Source organism: Gambusia affinis, linkage group LG14 (assembly GCF_019740435.1).
Source record: "Gambusia affinis linkage group LG14, SWU_Gaff_1.0, whole genome shotgun sequence".
Lineage (NCBI taxonomy): Eukaryota > Metazoa > Chordata > Actinopteri > Cyprinodontiformes > Poeciliidae > Gambusia > Gambusia affinis.
In genome coordinates, this window is record NC_057881.1 from 5,654,499 (window position 1) to 5,673,274 (window position 18,776).

The 18,776-nt window shown below is 33.8% G+C and overlaps 6 gene segments (V, D, J or C); 2 read left to right on the plus strand and 4 right to left on the minus strand.

Moving 5' to 3' along the window:
* Positions 1 to 56: 56 nt before the first annotated feature.
* On the plus strand, positions 57 to 1,705 carry LOC122844069. The segment is given in 3 exon segments: positions 57 to 65; positions 401 to 452; positions 1,237 to 1,705. Coding segments are annotated over 3 exon segments (390 nt in total).
* Positions 1,706 to 2,362: 657 nt separating this feature from the next.
* On the minus strand, positions 2,363 to 6,544 carry LOC122844164. The segment is given in 4 exon segments: positions 2,363 to 2,748; positions 2,918 to 3,038; positions 6,363 to 6,440; positions 6,526 to 6,544. Coding segments are annotated over 2 exon segments (360 nt in total).
* Positions 4,657 to 5,283, minus strand: LOC122844070. The segment is given in 2 exon segments: positions 4,657 to 4,988; positions 5,096 to 5,283. Coding segments are annotated over 2 exon segments (384 nt in total).
* Positions 6,545 to 7,659: 1,115 nt separating the features above from the next.
* Positions 7,660 to 9,405, plus strand: LOC122844071. The segment is given in 3 exon segments: positions 7,660 to 7,665; positions 8,101 to 8,152; positions 8,937 to 9,405. Coding segments are annotated over 3 exon segments (387 nt in total).
* Positions 9,406 to 10,375: 970 nt separating this feature from the next.
* On the minus strand, positions 10,376 to 12,826 carry LOC122844165. The segment is given in 4 exon segments: positions 10,376 to 10,748; positions 10,878 to 10,998; positions 12,646 to 12,723; positions 12,816 to 12,826. Coding segments are annotated over 2 exon segments (360 nt in total).
* A 2,484-nt stretch (positions 12,827 to 15,310) lies between these two features.
* On the minus strand, positions 15,311 to 15,959 carry LOC122844163. The segment is given in 2 exon segments: positions 15,311 to 15,683; positions 15,776 to 15,959. Coding segments are annotated over 2 exon segments (402 nt in total).
* Positions 15,960 to 18,776: the final 2,817 nt, after the last annotated feature.

Below are 18,776 nucleotides of genomic sequence, written 5' to 3' on the forward strand. Positions count from 1 at the left end.
ACGACTCAACCAGTTTGTATCACTGTGGTACACGTTTGGTGGAGGAACCAGACTGGATGTTGGAAGTAAGTTCAATATTTCACATATTTCATTATAATATAAGCGATACATTGTTGTTAGTTTTATCAACAAAATAATATAATTGGAGACGTCCATAATTTAAGATTTTATTAATTTGATTCAGTCACTGATGAAAACTGCAGCTCAGACCAGAAATTAGAATCATGGAGAAAAAATAAATCATCATTTTAATTTTGGTAAAAAGGTTTTTATTTATTGTATGAAGGGAAAGTATAACTTAAGTTTTATTTAGTATTTTAAACCAGAATCAGTTTGTTGTGTTCAGAGTCAGAGAGTCGTGTCTCTACAGTCAGAGGTTTTTGTATGACGACTCAATTAGTTTGTATCACTGTGGTGGACTTTTGGTGGAGGAACCAGACTGGATGTTGGAAGTAAGTTTCTGAATATTTAACATTTATTGTTAGATAAATTATTAAAATGATCATAAGAGGATCATGGAGGATGTTATTATTATTAAGTAATTAATTTTAAACTCCTTTTTAAGGAAATGTGAATTTCACATTTCTGAATTACTAATCTAATGTAATAAAATATTGAAACAATATTGACCGTGTTATTTTTCAAACTAGTTTTTAATCATTTTAAATTGCTTAAACTAAAGAATTAAGATGAAAATTGCATAATTTAGAAAAACTTAAGTATCTGAAAATATTGGGTGACAACATTTTTGTTGCAGTTTTAAAATTGCTGTGAGACAAAATATTGTTTTTCAAATTGTATTCATTGTCATTTATGCCCAACAGCTGATCTGCTTTAAGAAATTATATGATATTTTATTCTGTTTAATACTTTAAAATTGAAGAACTAGTAAGATGAGCATCAGATTGTTTGATTTAAATTTTATAATTTATAGTTTTAAAGATATTATTTCATTTATAATCACAGTGAGGGAAAGTAAAGCTCAGTTTATGTTTAATCTTATTTTCTAGTTTAATGTATCTCAGGTTATATGAGGACTCTGTGTGCTGATATGCTTGAGTTCACAGTGAAGGGAAGTGAAACAGTGTGTGAGGGAGTGACTGGTGGAGCAGAAAAAATGTTCAACTGAAGAATCTTAAAGAAAGTCATTTCTCCCTCAGTAAAGATGGTCCAGTTTCTGCTGTCTGGTTAACAGGTGTGTGGTTCCTGTTCTCTAACCTGATTGGTGTCTCCTAGGTGATACCCGCCCCACCCTGACAGTGCTGCCCCCCTCCAGTGTGGAGCTGCAGCAGCAGCAGGTTACCCTCCTGTGTCTGGCCAACAAGGGCTTCCCCTCAGACTGGACTCTGTCCTGGAAGCTGGACGGCAGCAGCAGCAGCAGCAGCTGGGAGCAGAGCAGGAGCTCCGGGGTGCTGCAGAATGACGGCCTCTACAGCTGGAGCAGCACCCTGAGGCTCCCTGCAGACCAGTGGAGGAAGGTGGGCTCTGTGACCTGTGAGGCCTCCCAGGGCTCCCAGTCTGCAGTCACAGAGACACTGAGGAGAGACCAGTGTTCCCAGTCCTGACCTGACTATCTCAGACTCTGATACTGGCTTTAATCTGTCACTGCTCTCACTCTTTCTCTGCTGATTATTCTCTATTTTCACTGAGTTATGTTTGCTTGTCATGTTGGTCAATGTTCAGATAATAAATATTTACTCATCAATTTCTGGTTTCTACCTGATTTTTATTCATCTTTAAATATTTTATTTATGTTTTAATGTTTTATTTATTTATGTTTTGCTTTTAATCTCTTAAAACATCGTCTCTATCCAACACAAGAGTAAAATTAAATGTCCTGCAAATCATCATTAAATTTAAAAACTTATTTGGAATACAGTTGAATACAGTTCCCTTAAAGCTAAGGGAAAATATTTAGTAACTACCATCATCAGAATTAAGAGGTTTTTCAAAAATGTCTGCTTGGAACAAAAATGATAAAAAAAAACATTTCAAAATAAAAATTGTTTAAACTCCCAGTGCTTTGTTTGTTTCTTTAATTGTTCTAACCAAATAGCAAAGAATTATTATTATTATCATTATTATCATTATTATTATCATTATTATTATCATTATTATCATTATTATTATTATTATTATTATTATTATTATTATTATTATTATTATTATTATTATTATTATTATTATTATTATTATTATTATTATTATTATTATTATTATTATTATTATTATTAGCCTCACATCCAAATAAATATCAAAAGAAAAAAATATATACATTATTGGAAAATGAATGAATGAATAAATAAAAAACTTTAAAAAATAGAAAATTAATAAAAATAAATAAATATTTTGTGGAAACTTTTAGTGTTTTAGTTTCTTAGCAGCTGTTGAGTCAGATCATTTCCTCTCCAGCTGAGGGAGGTTTTTGTACGACGTTCTATCACTGTGTGAACGGGAAGCTGTTACCCTGCTGACAGTAATAAACTCCTGAATCTTCAGCCTGAACTCCATTGATGGTCAGAGTGAAATCAGAACCAGATCCACTTCCACTGAACCGAGCTGGAACTCCAGAATGAAGAGTTGTAGCTGCATAAATCAGGAGTTTTGGAGGTTCTGCAGGTTTCTGAAGGTACCAGTGGAGGTTGCTATAAACATTTGAACTGGTTTTACATCTGATGGAGACAGTCTGTCCTGGAACAACAGACTGAGATCCAGGAGTCTGAGTCAGGATGATGTCTCCTAATGAACCTGGAAAATAAGAAAAATAACAATTGAGAGAAATTATGTTTGATTACAAATTATTGAAAATCTCCAAATAGATGAAAGAAAACATTAACATGTTGTTTCAATATTTCTCCATGACAGCAGTATTTTAATTATAATTTTTTCAAGCCAAGTTTCTCCCAGAGAGTCTCACCCTGAACCAGGAGCCCCAGGATGGTCAGCAGTAGAGTCAGTGACATCATCATTGTGCTGCTGGTGTGTCAGTGGCTCTGAAAGGCCTGGACAGACACTGATCAACTCTGACCTCTTAACAGCTGGAGCAGAGAGGCAGGACACATATGCAAACACACACAGTCAGTCACATGGAGCTGAACTGGCAGCAGGTTTCCTCCTCACTGCAGGAAAATCTTAATGTTCACATTTAATTCAATTTAATTAATTCACAATAAATGTCGACTCAAAGCACTTCATGAATTCAACATTTAGAAATTTTATACACAGATTTATGATTCAATAATTCTAATTGTTTGCATCTTCCTTTTGTCAATATTAAAGAATTTCAGAGTTTTATAAAAGTATGACAAATATGAACCCAGATATAACCTTTTATAAACTTACAATTTCTCTAGTCTGAATTCAGGCATGCTTTTTTACTAGTTTATGTATTGGAGTCATTTTTTATAAAATGTCTTCATATTATTTCTGTATTTGTGATTTTTTTTTGTTTTGTTTTGTTTTATCAAAGCAGGCCTATCAAAGAAGTGAAATCTTGGACTTCAATGAGTCGATCTGTATAAATAAACCTGAATAAAATAAAAACAAAAAAAAATTTGATATCAGAAAAGCTTAAAATTATTCTTGGTATATTATATTAAAAATCATTTTTAGTTAGGTTTTTAATTCCATGTAGTATACTCTTGAGTTTCTCAGGCTTTATGCTAAAATGAAAACATTTTATCATAAACGTTGTCATTTATGATAAATTGAACTGAGACTATTTCTGTTGAAATTATTTTAACATTTTAATTATTTAAAAGGCTGATTGTTTTAACATTTGTAGACAATTGCTTTGAAATTTCTTCACTCCACTTGTCATCTTATTGCATCCCATGTAGCAGACGTCTCCCAGTGACACCAGCTCATTCAGGCCCAATTAGGTCCAATTCTGGCTGAACTTATATTTATTGTATTTGCTACATTCTTTTGAACAATCTGTACATTAAGTTATATTAGCCTGATGCCAGAAACAAAAGTGTTATTTGACTGAAACCTGGATGTCAAAGTTCAATAATGATGTTTCCTCAGTGTATATATGGATGCTATCGTCCTCCTACTCTCGGGAGAAATAGAGTTGAAAGGAAACAGTCTTGTGTGGCAAAAGATTCTAAATGTCTGCAATAAAGTTAACATATAATCAAAAAGGATTATGTCTCCATTAGATTATTATTATTTTTATTATTATTATTATTATTATTATTATTATTATTATTATTATTATTATTATTATTATTATTATTATTATTATTATTATTATTATTATTAGCTCACATCTCTCTCTGAAAAAGTGTTAAAATATGTGTGTTTTTGTGGTGGAACATTCCCTTGTAAGCACTTAGTTACATGAAGAAATTTTAAATAATGAATATTGTTTTAAATATTTTGTATTTTTTCTAACATGTCATTCTTTCTGCTTCTGATTTAATTTGAAACTAGTAAATATAAAATAGTTAGTGACAAAATCAAATGGGTGAATAAAGAAATATAGAAAATATTGGCTAATTTTTCCTTAGAGCTTGACTTTAAAAAAAATGTATTGTAATTAAATACCGTGATCAACGTTTGTATTCAGTGAACTGTATCACACTCCAGCTGCAGAACAAATGTTCAGTTTCTGTTCAGTCAGACTGAGGGAGGTTTTTGTACGATGATTTTTCACTGTGTGAACACCCACTGACTGTTGATGTAATGATAACTCTGACAGTAATAAACTCCTGCATCTTCAGCCTGAACTCCACTGATGGTCAGAGTGAAGTCTGAGTTTGATCCACTTCCTGTAAAACGATTTGGAATCCCTGATGCTCTGTGATTTCCCCAGTAAATGAGCATTTTAGGAGGTTCCGTGTCCTTCATTTGGTACCATGCTAAAAAATAGTCTGCTCCGTCATAGTGTACAGCTTGACTGGTTTTACAGCTGATGCTGGCCGAGTCTCCAATGCCGGTATTTACCGCTGAAGGTTGTGTCACTGTGACCTGACCTCTGACCTCTGTGGACACAGAGACAAAAACATGCAGTGGCTTCATGGTTTAGTCGGCTTCATTTCAGAGGGACAGATGTTCATAGAGGAGAGGAGTTGGATTCTCTGGACTTTACCTGTGAAGCAGCAGCAGAGGAGAGTCCAGATGAGGACGCAGATCAAAGTCATGTTTTTGATGAGGAGGATTTCTGTGTCTTCTGTTGTGATGAAGGACAGCTGTCAGTCATCCAGAGTTCAACTGTCAGGACTATAAACTCTCCCAGAGCGCTGGAGCATGGAGCTGCTGATGCAAAGTGACTCTATATGACAAAATAAGATATTCAAATATGTTTGCAAAATATGTCTATATCTTCATGAGCGTTTCATTGTGGTTTATCAGCAAAATAATCTTTATGCTAGAAGATTTTGTTTGTCCTATTCAAACTAGTTTCCCAAGCGTTGTTGTTTCTCCAACTTCTCAGGCTTTAATTTATAACTTGATTTATTCAGACAATATTATCACATTAAGCTGGAATCTTTTCAGAATCATTCAGTTGGTAAAGAATCCTCTTTTTTTTTTACCCTTTGAAAAGTTTTTTCCTGTTGACAGACCGCACTGATGTCATGTACATCTGGTCAGTTGATAATTCAGAGAAAATGCTTTTCTACCTTTCTTTCATTCATATCTGACAACTGTTTCTCTCAATTTGCTAATTTGCAGAACATGAAATGTCATCCACATCTAAGCTTGTTCTATTTCTGTCTGTGGAAAATATCTGGAAGAAACTTTACAACCAAATATTGAATAATTAATTGAATATTAAAAATAAAAAATGGAAAATATTTTGTACCCTTTCTAAAATCAAAGTTACTTCAACCTTCCTCAAGATTTAGAAAATATAAGCCTTATTTTCCAAATTTGAATATTAAAGTCAAACATCTAAAATCATCATGAAATTGTATCATGTTAAAATATAATGTCTTAATATCATAACTGAATGTGTTTTTGTGTTTAATGGATATATAATTTTTGGCCTGATGTGTGTTCAGTGAACTGTATCAGTGTCTGATGCAGATTCCAGCTGCAGAACAAAGTTCAGTTTCTGTTCAGTCAAACTGAGGGAGGTTTTTGTACGATGATTTTTCACTGTGTGAACTCTGTGTCACTGTGATAACTGATACAGTAATAAACTCCTGCATCTTCAGCCTGAACTCCACTGATGGTCAGAGTGAAATCTAATCCATTTCCTGCTCCACTTCCACTGAATCTGGAGGAGATTCCTGAAAATCTGGTTGATGTGTAGTAGATCAGAGCTTTATGAGCTTCTCCAGGTTTCTGATGGTACCAGGACAGGCAGTAATCAGATGGGTAAATACACAGAGCTACTTGTCTACTGGCCTTACAGTCAATAGTGACAGTCTGACCAAGCTGCACTGATTTGGCTGCTGGTTGAGTCACAACAACATTTTGTCCATCAGATCCTGAGGAGAGAGAAGAAACTCTGGACATGAGATGGTGAAACTCAGCTATCAAATGATTTCACATGACAGAAATTATTTTCCTCACCCTGAGTGAAGCAGAGGAGAGTCCAGATGAGGAGATCAAAGTCATGTTTTTTTGGAGGATTTCTGTGTCTTCTGTTGTGATGAAGGACAGCTGTCAGTCATCCAGAGTTCAACTGTCAGGACTATAAACTCTCCCAGAGCGCTGGAGCATGGAGCTGCTGATGCAAATCACTTTATTTAAGATTTGAATGGAATCCTTTAGATTGTATTCTTCATACTTTATATTTTATTCTAAACTTTTTGCATCATTAATATGTCTCTGCTATCAGATTTGGGTTAATTCTGGTCTCAAAAATATACTTTTCAAATCCAGACATGTTATATTGCTGATTTAACTCAATCAAATATTGTAATATTTAGTATGTGATTATTAATTTTGTTTTCTGTTTTGTCATTTCAAACCTGTGTTACGTTGTAAATGAGATTTTAGATCTCAAAAAGGACAATCTGTAAGAAATGTTTTGAATCGATAAAATTACATTTAGAGAGGAGAAAATATTGCATGTATTTTAAGTTTAATTTATTTTAAATTCATTTATTAGAAGGTTTTGAATGTTTTGTAAAATGATTACATTTTATTCAATATACTATTTAGTTTCACAGGTTCAACAGTGAAACTAAATTTAAATCAAACTGGTGAACTTTAGAAACAAGATCCTAACTTTTAAGTTTTTAAATACGATTGGCACAAAAAGTACAATAAATAAAAACAAAATACATCTGTTGGATTTAGCTGATAACCATTTCTGTTCAAATTATTTCAATTTTAAAGACTCATTAAACATTTCATTGTGAAATTGCTTGAAACAATTTGTCGTCTTAATGCAGCCAAGGTGACAAACGTTTCCTACTGAAACCAGCTGATTTATAATCCACACATAGAAAATATCATAATGGAAGATCTTGTGTTGTCAGTCAGGACCAGTTAGGCCCAAATGTGCTCAGTTGTATATAGAATATCTGAATTTATATCTATTGTAAGTGTTACATTCCAGTGAACATTATATATTTAAATTAATATTAGTCTGATACCAAAAACATAAATTAAAGTTGCTTTTTTCTCTAAATCTAAATGAATTCAGGAATTAAGAGATTAGAAAATATCTTCTAATCATTTTTTGTTTTGTAATGAAGTATGAAGGTATCATCATGAAGAATTATTTCATATATATTTTTATTTGTTAGACTGAAACCTGGATGTCAAAGTTCAAAGTTCAATAATGATGTTTCCTCAGAGTATATATGGATGCTATCGTCCTCCTACTCTCAGGAGAAATAGAGTTGAAAGGAAACATTCTTGTGTGGCAACGTTTCTGGTAAAATGTTACAAAATGTCTGCAATAAAGTCAAAAAAACAAAATATTGGTAAAAAATATATAAAAATATATTAAGTTATAAAAAAATTATTTATGAGGAAAAAACCAAAATTAGTGACAGTTGATGTCAGAAACAATATTATTAAAGAAAATTTCCAGTTGTGTTTTTCAGGTTAAACTGTTTATTTAGAGTTTGTTGTGTTCAGAGTCAGAGAGCCGTGTCTCTACAGTCAGAGGTTTTTGTACGACGACTCAATTAGTTTGTATCACTGTGGTGGACTTTTGGTGGAGGAACCAGACTGGATATTGGAAGTAAGTTTCTGAATATTTAACATTTATTTTGAGATAAATTATTAAAATGATCATAAGAGGATCATGGAGGATGTTATTACTATTAAGTAATTAATTTTAAACTCCTTTTTAAGGAAATATGAATTTCACATTTCTGAATTACTAATCTAATGTAATAAAATATTGAAACAATATTGACCATGTTATTTTTCAAACTAGATTTTAATGTTTTTAAATTGTTTAAACTAAAGAATTTAGATGAAAATTGCATAAATTAGAAAAACTTAAGTATATGAAAAAATGGGGTGACAACCTGTTTGTTGCAGTTTTAAAATTTCTGTGAGACAAAATATTGTTTTTCAAATTGTATTCATTGTCATTTATGCCCAACAGCTGATCTGCTTTAAGAAATTATATGATATTTTATTCTGTTTAATACTTTAAAATTGAAGAACTAGTAAGATGAGCATCAGATTGTTTGATTTTAATTTTATAATTTATAGTTTTAAAGATTTTATTTCATTTATAATCACAGGAAGGGAAATTAAAGTTCAGTTGATGTTTCATCTTATTTTCTAGTTTAATGTATCTCAGGTTATATGAGGACTCTGTGTGCTGATATGCTTGAGTTCACAGTGAAGGGAAGTGAAACAGTGTGTGAGGGAGTGACTGGTGGAGCAGAAAAAATGTTCAACTGAAGAATCTTAAAGAAAGTCATTTCTCCCTCAGTAAAGATGGTCCAGTTTCTGCTGTCTGGTTAACAGGTGTGTGGTTCCTGTTCTCTAACCTGATTGGTGTCTCCTAGGTGATACCCGCCCCACCCTGACAGTGCTGCCCCCCTCCAGTGTGGAGCTGCAGCAGCAGCAGGTTACCCTCCTGTGTCTGGCCAACAAGGGCTTCCCCTCAGACTGGACTCTGTCCTGGAAGCTGGACGGCAGCAGCAGCAGCAGCAGCTGGGAGCAGAGCAGGAGCTCCGGGGTGCTGCAGAATGACGGCCTCTACAGCTGGAGCAGCACCCTGAGGCTCCCTGCAGACCAGTGGAGGAAGGTGGGCTCTGTGACCTGTGAGGCCTCCCAGGGCTCCCAGTCTGCAGTCACAGAGACACTGAGGAGAGACCAGTGTTCCCAGTCCTGACCTGACTATCTCAGACTCTGATACTGGCTTTAATCTGTCACTGCTCTCACTCTTTCTCTGCTGATTATTCTCTATTTTCACTGAGTTATGTTTGCTTGTCATGTTGGTCAATGTTCAGATAATAAATATTTACTCATCAACTTTTGGTTTCCATCTCCTTTTTTATTCAGCTTTAAATATTTTAGTTATGTTCTACAGTTTTACCTATTTATGTTTTGCTTTTAATCTCTTAAGACATCGTCTCTATCCAACACAAGATACAATTAAATGCCCTGCAAATCATCATTAAGTTAAAAAACTTATTTGGAATACAGTTATATACAGTATATCTGTATATAACTGCTTGGAACAAAAATTATTTGAAAAAAACATTACAAAATAAAAATTGTTTAAACGCCCAGTGCTTTTTTTGTTTCTTTAATTATTCTAACCAAATGGCAAATACCACTCAAGGAATTCTCCATAGATTTAGTACGTTTACATTTTTGTGAACTTTATGATGTGAATAAGCAAAGCAATCTTTTTACTTCAACATCTTGTGTTCCCTATTCAAACTATTTCCCAAAGGTTTGTTATTTCTACTAGTCAAACTTTTATTCAAAACTTGATTTATAAATATATATATATATATATATATATATATATATATATATTGTTATATATAAATATATAATAATGAGCTGGAATCTTTTTAAAACAATTCAATTGGCAAAGAATCCAAATTTGTACTTTCATAAAAAGCTATGGAAAAAAAATATTTAGGAACTACTAACACCAGCAGTCAAAGGTTTTTTAAAAAATGACTGTTTGGAACAGAAAATTATTTGAAAAAACATTTCTTTAAATTGTTTAAACTCCTACTGTGTTTTATTGTTTCTTTAATTGTTCTAACTAAATGGCAAAGAATCATTATTATTAATATTATTATCTTTTGTCTCAGATCCAAATAGATATCAAAATTTTTATATATTTTAAATTTTTATATAATTTTTATATCATTTATATATATATATATATATATATCAGTGAAAAACGACAGGATGAATAAATAAAAAACTTTTAAAAAAAATAGAAAGTTGATAAAAACAAAATATCGTTCAGTGTTTTAGTTTCCTAGCAGCTGTTGATCAGATCAGTTCCTCTCCAGCTGAGGGAGGTTTTTGTACGACGTTCTATCACTGTGTGAACGGTGAGCTACTACTCTGCTTACAGTAATAAACTCCTGAATCTTCAGTCTGAACTTCATTGATGGTCAGAGTGAAGTCAGAACCAGATCCACTTCCACTGAACCGAGCTGGAACTCCAGAATGAAGGGATGTAGCATAATAAATCAGGAGTTTAGGAGCTTCTGCAGGTTTCTGAAGGTACCAGTTGAGATAGAAACTAACACTTGAACTGGTTTTACATCTGATGGAGACAGTCTGTCCTGGAACAACAGACTGAGATCCAGGAGTCTGAGTAACGATGATGTCTCCTAATGAACCTGGAAAATAAGAAAAATAACAAATGAGAGAAACTATGTTTGATTACAAATGATTGCTAAAAGATTAAATAATATATCTCTATAGAACTAATTTCTTCTTCAGTTCAAGTTTCTCCCAGAGAGTCTCACCCTGAACCAGGAGCCCCAGGATGGTCAGCAGTAGAGTCAGTGACATCATCATTGTGCTGCTGGTGTGTCAGTGGCTCTGAAAGGCCTGGACAGACACTGATCAACTCTGACCTCTTAACAGCTGGAGCAGAGAGGCAGGACACATATGCAAACACACACAGTCAGTCACATGGAGCTGAACTGGCAGCAGGTTTCCTCCTGAAACATCAATATGATAAGAAAGACTAAGAGAAGAACTTTAATTAGGGCTCTTTATAATCTTTTACCAGATAACACTGAAGGAATTCTCTATAGATTTAGTACTTTTACATTTTTGTGAACTTTTTGATGTGAATAAGCAAAACAATCTTTTTACTGGAACATCTCGTTTCTTCTATTCTAACTATTTCTCAAGGGTTCATTTCTTGCACTTCTCAAACTTTTATTTATAACTTTATTTTTTCAAAAGAAACAATTACAATAAGCTAGAATCAAAACCATTCAATTGGCAAGAATTGAATGGTTTTGAATCCAAAGAATCCAAATTTTTACTTTTTGAAAAAGTTTTTTTCTTGCTGGCAGACCTCACTAATGTCACACACTTGTTGTCATTTGATAATTGAGAGAAAATGTTTTCATATTTTTCTTTCATCCATACCTGACAACTGTTTACGTCTCTATTTGTTAATTCACAGAAAGAGACTTGACACCACATCTCAGCTTGTTGTATTTCTGTCTGTGGAAAATATCTGGAAGAAACTTTACAACCAAATATTGAATAATCTTGGTTGTACTCATTTGTCAGCAGTATGTTCCTAAAAACTAAATGCAGGATCAAGCTTGAGGACCGGAATTGAGAAACACTGGGTTAAGCTGACATGTGTCGTCGTCCCCCTCCACCCCCCCGCTCGTTCGAAATTTTCCGAAATGAAAATATGTTCACCTATATATGGACCCCTCTGATAAAGCTTTGCTCACCCTTTGGCCACCCCTTGAAAAAAAGTCTAGCTCCGACACTGCGCATCTCCCTCCATTGTTTACATTTCTGTTGCATAGAGACGTCGGTCACTCGACAAGACGAGTAGAGGAAATACGGTTAAATAAGAAAAGAAGACATTAACGCAAAAATGATTTTGATAAGTAAATGTAGTCTGACTACTGGATTGGAAATAGCAACGCGTTAGATTACTAGTTACTGAAAAAAGTGGTCCGACGTCAGTAACGCGTTACAAATTAACGCGTTACTGACATCACTGACTTTAACGTTCCCCAAGATTTAGAAAATATAAGCCTTATTTTCTAAATTGAAAAAATAAAGTCAACCATCTAAAATTCACATGAAATTGTATCATTTTAAAATATAATGTCTTAATATCATAACTGAATGTGTTTTTGTGTGATTAATGGAAATATAATTTCTGGCCTGATGTGTGTTCAGTGAACTGTATCAGTGTCTGATGCAGATTCCAGCTGCAGAACAAAGTTCAGTTTCTGTTCAGTCAGACTGAGGGAGGTTTTTGTACGATGATGTTTCACTGTGTGAACACAGGGTCACTATGATAACTCTGACAGTAATAAACTCCTGCATCTTCAGCCTGAACTCCAGTGATGGTCAGAGTGAAGTCTAATCCATTTCCTGCTCCACTTCCACTGAATCTGGAGGAGATTCCTGAAAATCTGGTTGATGTTTCATAGATCAGAGCTTTAGGAGCTTCTCCAGGTTTCTGGTGGTACCAGGCAAGGTAGTACTGTGTACCATAATAGTGAGCTACTTGTCTACTGGCCTTACAGTCAATAGTGACAGTCTGACCAAGCTGCACTGATTTGGCTGCTGGTTGAGTCACAACAACATTTTGTCCATCAGATCCTGAGGAGAGAGAAGAAACTCTGGACATGAGATGGTGAAACTCAGCTACACTCCAAATGATTTTCACATGACAGAAAAATGATTTTCCTCACCCTGAGTGAAGCAGAGGAGAGTCCAGATGAGGACGCAGATCAAAGTCATGTTTTTGATGAGGAGGATTTCTGTGTCTTCTGTTGTGATGAAGGACAGCTGTCAGTCATCCAGAGTTCAACTGTCAGGACTATAAACTCTCCCAGAGCGCTGGAGCATGGAGCTGCTGATGCAAATCACTTTATTTAAGATTTGAATGGAATCCTTTAGCTTGTTTTCTTTATACTTGTTATTTTATTATAAGTTTTTTCTTCATGAATATGTCTCTGCTATCAGATTTGGGTTCAAAAATCTACATTTCAAATCCAGACATGTTTTTTATTGCTGATTTAACTCAATCAAATATTGTAATATTTAGTATGTGATTATTAATTTTGTTTTCTGTTTTGTCATTTCAAACCTGTGTTACATTGTAAATGAGATTTTAGATCTCAAAAAGGACAATCTGTAAGAAATGTTTTGAATCAATAAAATTACATTTAGAGAGGAGAAAATATTGCATGTATTTTTGGTTTAATTTATATTATAGTCATTTTGTAGTAGGTTTTGAATGTTTTATAAAATGATTACATTTTATTCCATATACTATTGAGTTTCACAGGTTCTGCAGCAAAACTAAATTTAAATCAAACTGGTGAACTTTAGAAACAAGATCCTAACTTTTAAGTTTTTAAATATGATTGGCACAAAAAGTACAATAAATAAAAACAAAATAAATCTGTTGGATAGAGCTGATAATCATTTATGATCAAATTATTTGAATTTTAAAGACTCATTAAACATTTCATTGTGAAATTGCTTGAAACAATTTGTCGTCTTAATGCAGTCAAGGTGACAAACGTTTCCCACTGAAACCAGCTGATTTATAATCCACACATAGAAAATATCATAATGGAAGATCTTGTGTTGTCAGTCAGGACCAGTTAGGCCCAAATGTGCTCAGTTGTATATAGAATATCTGAATTTATATTTATTGTAAGTGTTACATTCCAGTGAACATTATATATTTAAATTAATATTAGTCTGATACCAAAAACATAAATTAAAGTTGTTTTTTTCTCTAAATCTAAATGAATTCAGGAATTAAGAGATTAGAAAATATCTTCTAATTTTTTTTTGTAATGAAGTATGAAGGTATCATCATGAAGAATTATTTCATATATATTTTCATTTGTTAGACTGAAACCTGGATGTCAAAGTTCAAAGTTCAATAATGATCTTTCCTCAGAGTATATATGGATGCTATCGTCCTCCTACTCTCAGGAGAAATAGAGTTGAAAGGAAACATTCTTGTGTGGCAACGTTTCTGGTAAAATGTTGCAAAATGTCTGCAATAAAGTCAAAAAAACAAAATATTGGTAAAAAATATATATAAAAATATATTAAGTTATATGTATACTTCATAGTTGAAATTTTTTTAAACTTTTCCTCACACCTGCGTCTCTGCTACCATTTGTGTTAATCCTGTTCAAACAAATACATTATCTAAATTCAGACAAACTTTATTTATTTATTAACAGATTTATTTGAGTCGAATGCTTTAATTACTTATATTGTTGCTGTGTTTGTAAATCCTGTCATTTCAAACCCAGTCAGTCTTATAAATGAGATATTGGATCTGAAAGGAACAATCTGTATTTCAAAAATTGTATCATATAAAATAAAATATTATAAAGTCAAATTAAAAGAGCAGAAAAAAATAACTGTATCCTTGGTTTTGTGACCTGTGAGGCCTCCCAGGGCTCCCAGTCTGCAGTCACAGAGACACTGAGGAGACACCAGTGTTCCCAGTCCTGACCTGACTGTCTCAGACTCTGATACTGGCTTTAACCTGTCACTGCTCTCACTCTTTCTCTGCTGATTATTCTCTATTTTCACTGATTGGTCAAGTTGGTCACTGTTCAAATAATAAATAATTACTCATCAAATTCTGGTTTCCTCCTGTTGGTTATGTCCTTCAGCTTCTTTTTAATGTCTTTATTTTGAAATAATCTATTATCCTCAGACTAAGATAAATTGTCTTTAATGTAAAATTTTCATGACATTTTCAATCATTTGGTAAAATGTTTTGAATTAAACACATTAATTCCTTCTGTTAGAAATATATTTATAAAACATATTTCAAAAACAGAATTTGATGGTTATTTAGACTAATGAAATCATTAAACAAGAAAAAACACTTAACTTCCAGTGTCAGTCTACTTTTTTAAAGTTTGAGCCCACTAACTGTTGTCAGCATTAAATATTTTTTATTTTACATTTTTCTGTGTAACACACCAAGCTTTCTGCTTGCAATTTGAAACTAAAGTAGTTAGTGGGAAAAGGAGATGGTTAAATGAAGACATATGGACTTATAAACGTTTTTTTCTTAGAATTTAACTATGTGTGATGACATTAAATATTGTTTGTTTAATGTTTGTGTTTAATGAACTGTATCAGTGTCTGATGCAGATTCCAGCTGAACAAAGTTCAGTTTCTGTTCAGTCAGACTGAGGGAGGTTTTTGTACAATGATTTTTCACTGTGTGAACACCCATTGACTGTTGACTACATGATCACTCAGACAGTAATAAACTCCTGCATCTTCAGCCTGAACTCCACTGATGGTCAGAGTGAAGTCTAATCCATTTCCTGCTCCACTTCCACTGAATCTGGAGGAGATTCCTGAAAATCTGGTTGATGTTCCATAGATCAGAGCTTTAGGAGCTTCTCCAGGTTTCTGGTGGTACCAGGACAGACAAACTTGTGAATTGATGTTGCAATGAGATACAACAAGAGCCTGACTGGCCTTACAGTCAATAGTGACAGTCTGAACAAGTTGCACTGATTTGGCTGCTGGTTGAGTCACAACAACATTTTGTCCATCAGATCCTGAGGAGAGAGAAGAAACTCTGGACATGAGATGGTGAAACTCAGCTACACTCCAAATGATTTTCACATGACAGAAAAATGATTTTCCTCACCCTGAGTGAAGCAGAGGAGAGTCCAGATGAGGACGCAGATCAAAGTCATGTTTTTGATGAGGAGGATTTCTGTGTCTTCTGTTGTGATGAAGGACAGCTGTCAGTCATCCAGAGTTCAACTGTCAGGACTATAAACTCTCCCAGAGCGCTGGAGCATGGAGCTGCTGATGCAAATCACTTTATTTAAGATTTGAATGAAATCACTTAGAATGTATTCTTTATAGTCAATATTTTATTATAAAGTTTTTGCTTCATGAATATGTCTGTGCTATCAGATTTGGGTTTATTCTGGTCTCAAAAATATACTTTTCAAATCCAGACATGGTTTTTATTACTGATTTAACTGAGACAAATATTTTAATGTTTAGTACGTGCTTTTAAATTTTGTTTTGTGTCGTGTCATTTCAAACCTGGTCTACGTTGTTGATGAGATGTTAGATCTTAAAAATAGGCAATCCGTATAAATTCTGTAGGTTAGAAGGACTTCTTGCCGTCACCTTCATCTTTAGTTCCTTCTCCAAGTTCACAATTCTTCAAGTCCTGATTCTGGCTCGGTCTCTCCAGAATGTTAATATTACTTCAAGCAATAAGAAAAATGTTTGTGAAATTAAGAGATTACTGTAAACATAATGTAAACATCCAATTATAATAATAATCAGATATTTTCTTCCTCTGTCTACAGTCAGGGCTGCACAGTGGCGCAGTTGGTAGAGCTGTTGCCTTGCAGCAAGAAGGTCCTGGGTTTGATTCCCGGCCCGGGGTCTTTCTGCATGGTGTTTGCATGTTCTCCCTGTGCATGTGTAGGTTCTCTCCAGGTTCTGCGGCTTCCTCCTACAGTCCAGAAACATAACTGTCAGGTTAATAAGTCCTTCTAAATTTTCCCTAGGTGCGAGTGTGTCTGTCCATGGTTGTTTGTCTCTGTGTTGCCCTGCTGGTGACCTGTCCAGGGTGTACCCTGTCTCTCGCCCAAAACGTTAACTGGAGACAGGCACCAGCATCCCTCCCGACCTCACTTGGGACAAGGGTGTTAGAAAATGCAAGACGTCTCAGTAATTTTGAATCAAATAATTGGTGGAAGATAAGCTATAAAATAACTCTAATAACCAAGATGATAACCCATTTTTACTTAGTCATAACAGGAAAAACTATATAACAGCAACTTTGTTACTTATTTCTATGTTTTGTATGTATTTTGCATGTATTTTGTGCCCAACAAATATTTTATAGCTTGCCATAAAGCACTTTGTGATTTTTAAAAAGTGCTATATAGATAAAGTTCACTTACTTATATACTTGATTACTTACTTAACAATAAATATGCACACTAAGAAAATGCAATCTCTTCTTCAGAGCCAAATTAAAATACAGTATATTTAAAGAATTTAACCTTAAATTATGAAGCATATTGCACAGGTTGAGATTGAACATAAGTCTTGGTTATTAATTTGTTCATGGTTCCAATGTGCTTTGTGTACTGCAAGGGCCACAAAGTGAGAAAACTTCTAACTTTAGCCCTGAAACTTGTCTGCTGCCATGGTTTACTAGTGATGCATGTCTGTTTCCGTGTCACAGAAGTCTGAAGAGAGAAGTGAAACTCTGCATTTTATTAACCAACAGTTTCCTGTGAAGTCTTTTTTTGTTTTAAAACATTGTTCATTTTATCTCTTCACTGACTCTTCTATTGAGTTGTGCTTTTTGCAGTCTTCTGTTTCTATTCTTACCTTTTTAATACAAAGCATTTGTACATCCTGTGAAAAACAAAGCAAATTATTTTGTTTTAAACAATGGTTTAACTTTTGACAAAAAATTGGATCAGGCAACTGCAAAAAATGTCTGCATGTCCAAATTATGTGATGGGCTCAACATGGCTCGGGAAAACTTAAAGTCCGATAGCTAACAGTCAGGTTTTCATGTTCAGATTTTCAAAAATGGGGCTACTTTTAAATGTTATAATGGGAAAATATTTTAATTGTGTGGATGATGTTCTTAGTAATTGTATTTTGGGTAAATTAATCTTGCAAAGCAGAATGAGAAAAACTATTGTTAAGAAATGTAGTTAAAAAAATAAGTTATTTAGTTTTTCACCTAAACTCCTGATTTTAGTTATGTTTTATTTTTCCCTAAAGTATTACTTATATTATAATTATTTTGTCAGCAGGTTATTCTGGCTAAATATTCCATAATACTCTTTCACATATTCAAAAAGAGTGCAAGGGTGCAGAAGTATAATTCTCAAACCCTGCAGGTTTAACATGTTTTCTTTCTCCAATGCAACAGAATCAAATGGCTGAATTACTCTTCAGTGTATTTCCTCTCTCTGCAGAGGCCTGCTCACAAACCATTCATTTGATCCAGAAGTGAGGAAACTGGATCTTGCCACACAACCTTTTATTAAGTATTTTATCAGAAGCCTTACAAAGAAAGAAGCTAATAATCTATTAACCTATTTATTGCAATTTCGGTTACACCAGCCCCTAAAGTGTACAGAAATATCTCTGCGTAGAGCTTGTTCTGTACAGAGGTTGACTATTTCCGTTATCTAGGCATGGAAATATGCAATAGAACACATTAAACGTGCAACACTCATTTTTGGACTAATGGTGTCCTCTTGTGGTGTGCTGCCAAACAAAATGCAACAACAGTAAGAAAAAACATGTGTGTACAGTAAAATATGATTTCTCCTATCTATGAAACATATGCTTGTTCTGTCAATATTACAGGTTTTTTGGCACTGAATCTGGTTAAACATGCTTGTATAAATGAGTTGATTTTGTCTCTGCTTGGCTGAAATACATTCATAGATATGAACTGTTTCCATACTATATTGCTTGAGGTTCTCCCTAAACAGAGCACAGTTGTTTATCACGATTCATATTCATTAACACAACTGAAAAAAGTCTGTGCATTATTAGAAGACAGCATATAGCTTCTCTGCTGCTTTTTTGAGTAATAGAGACAAAGCTGTTACGTTTAGCAGAACATAGGTTACTGGTACATTATG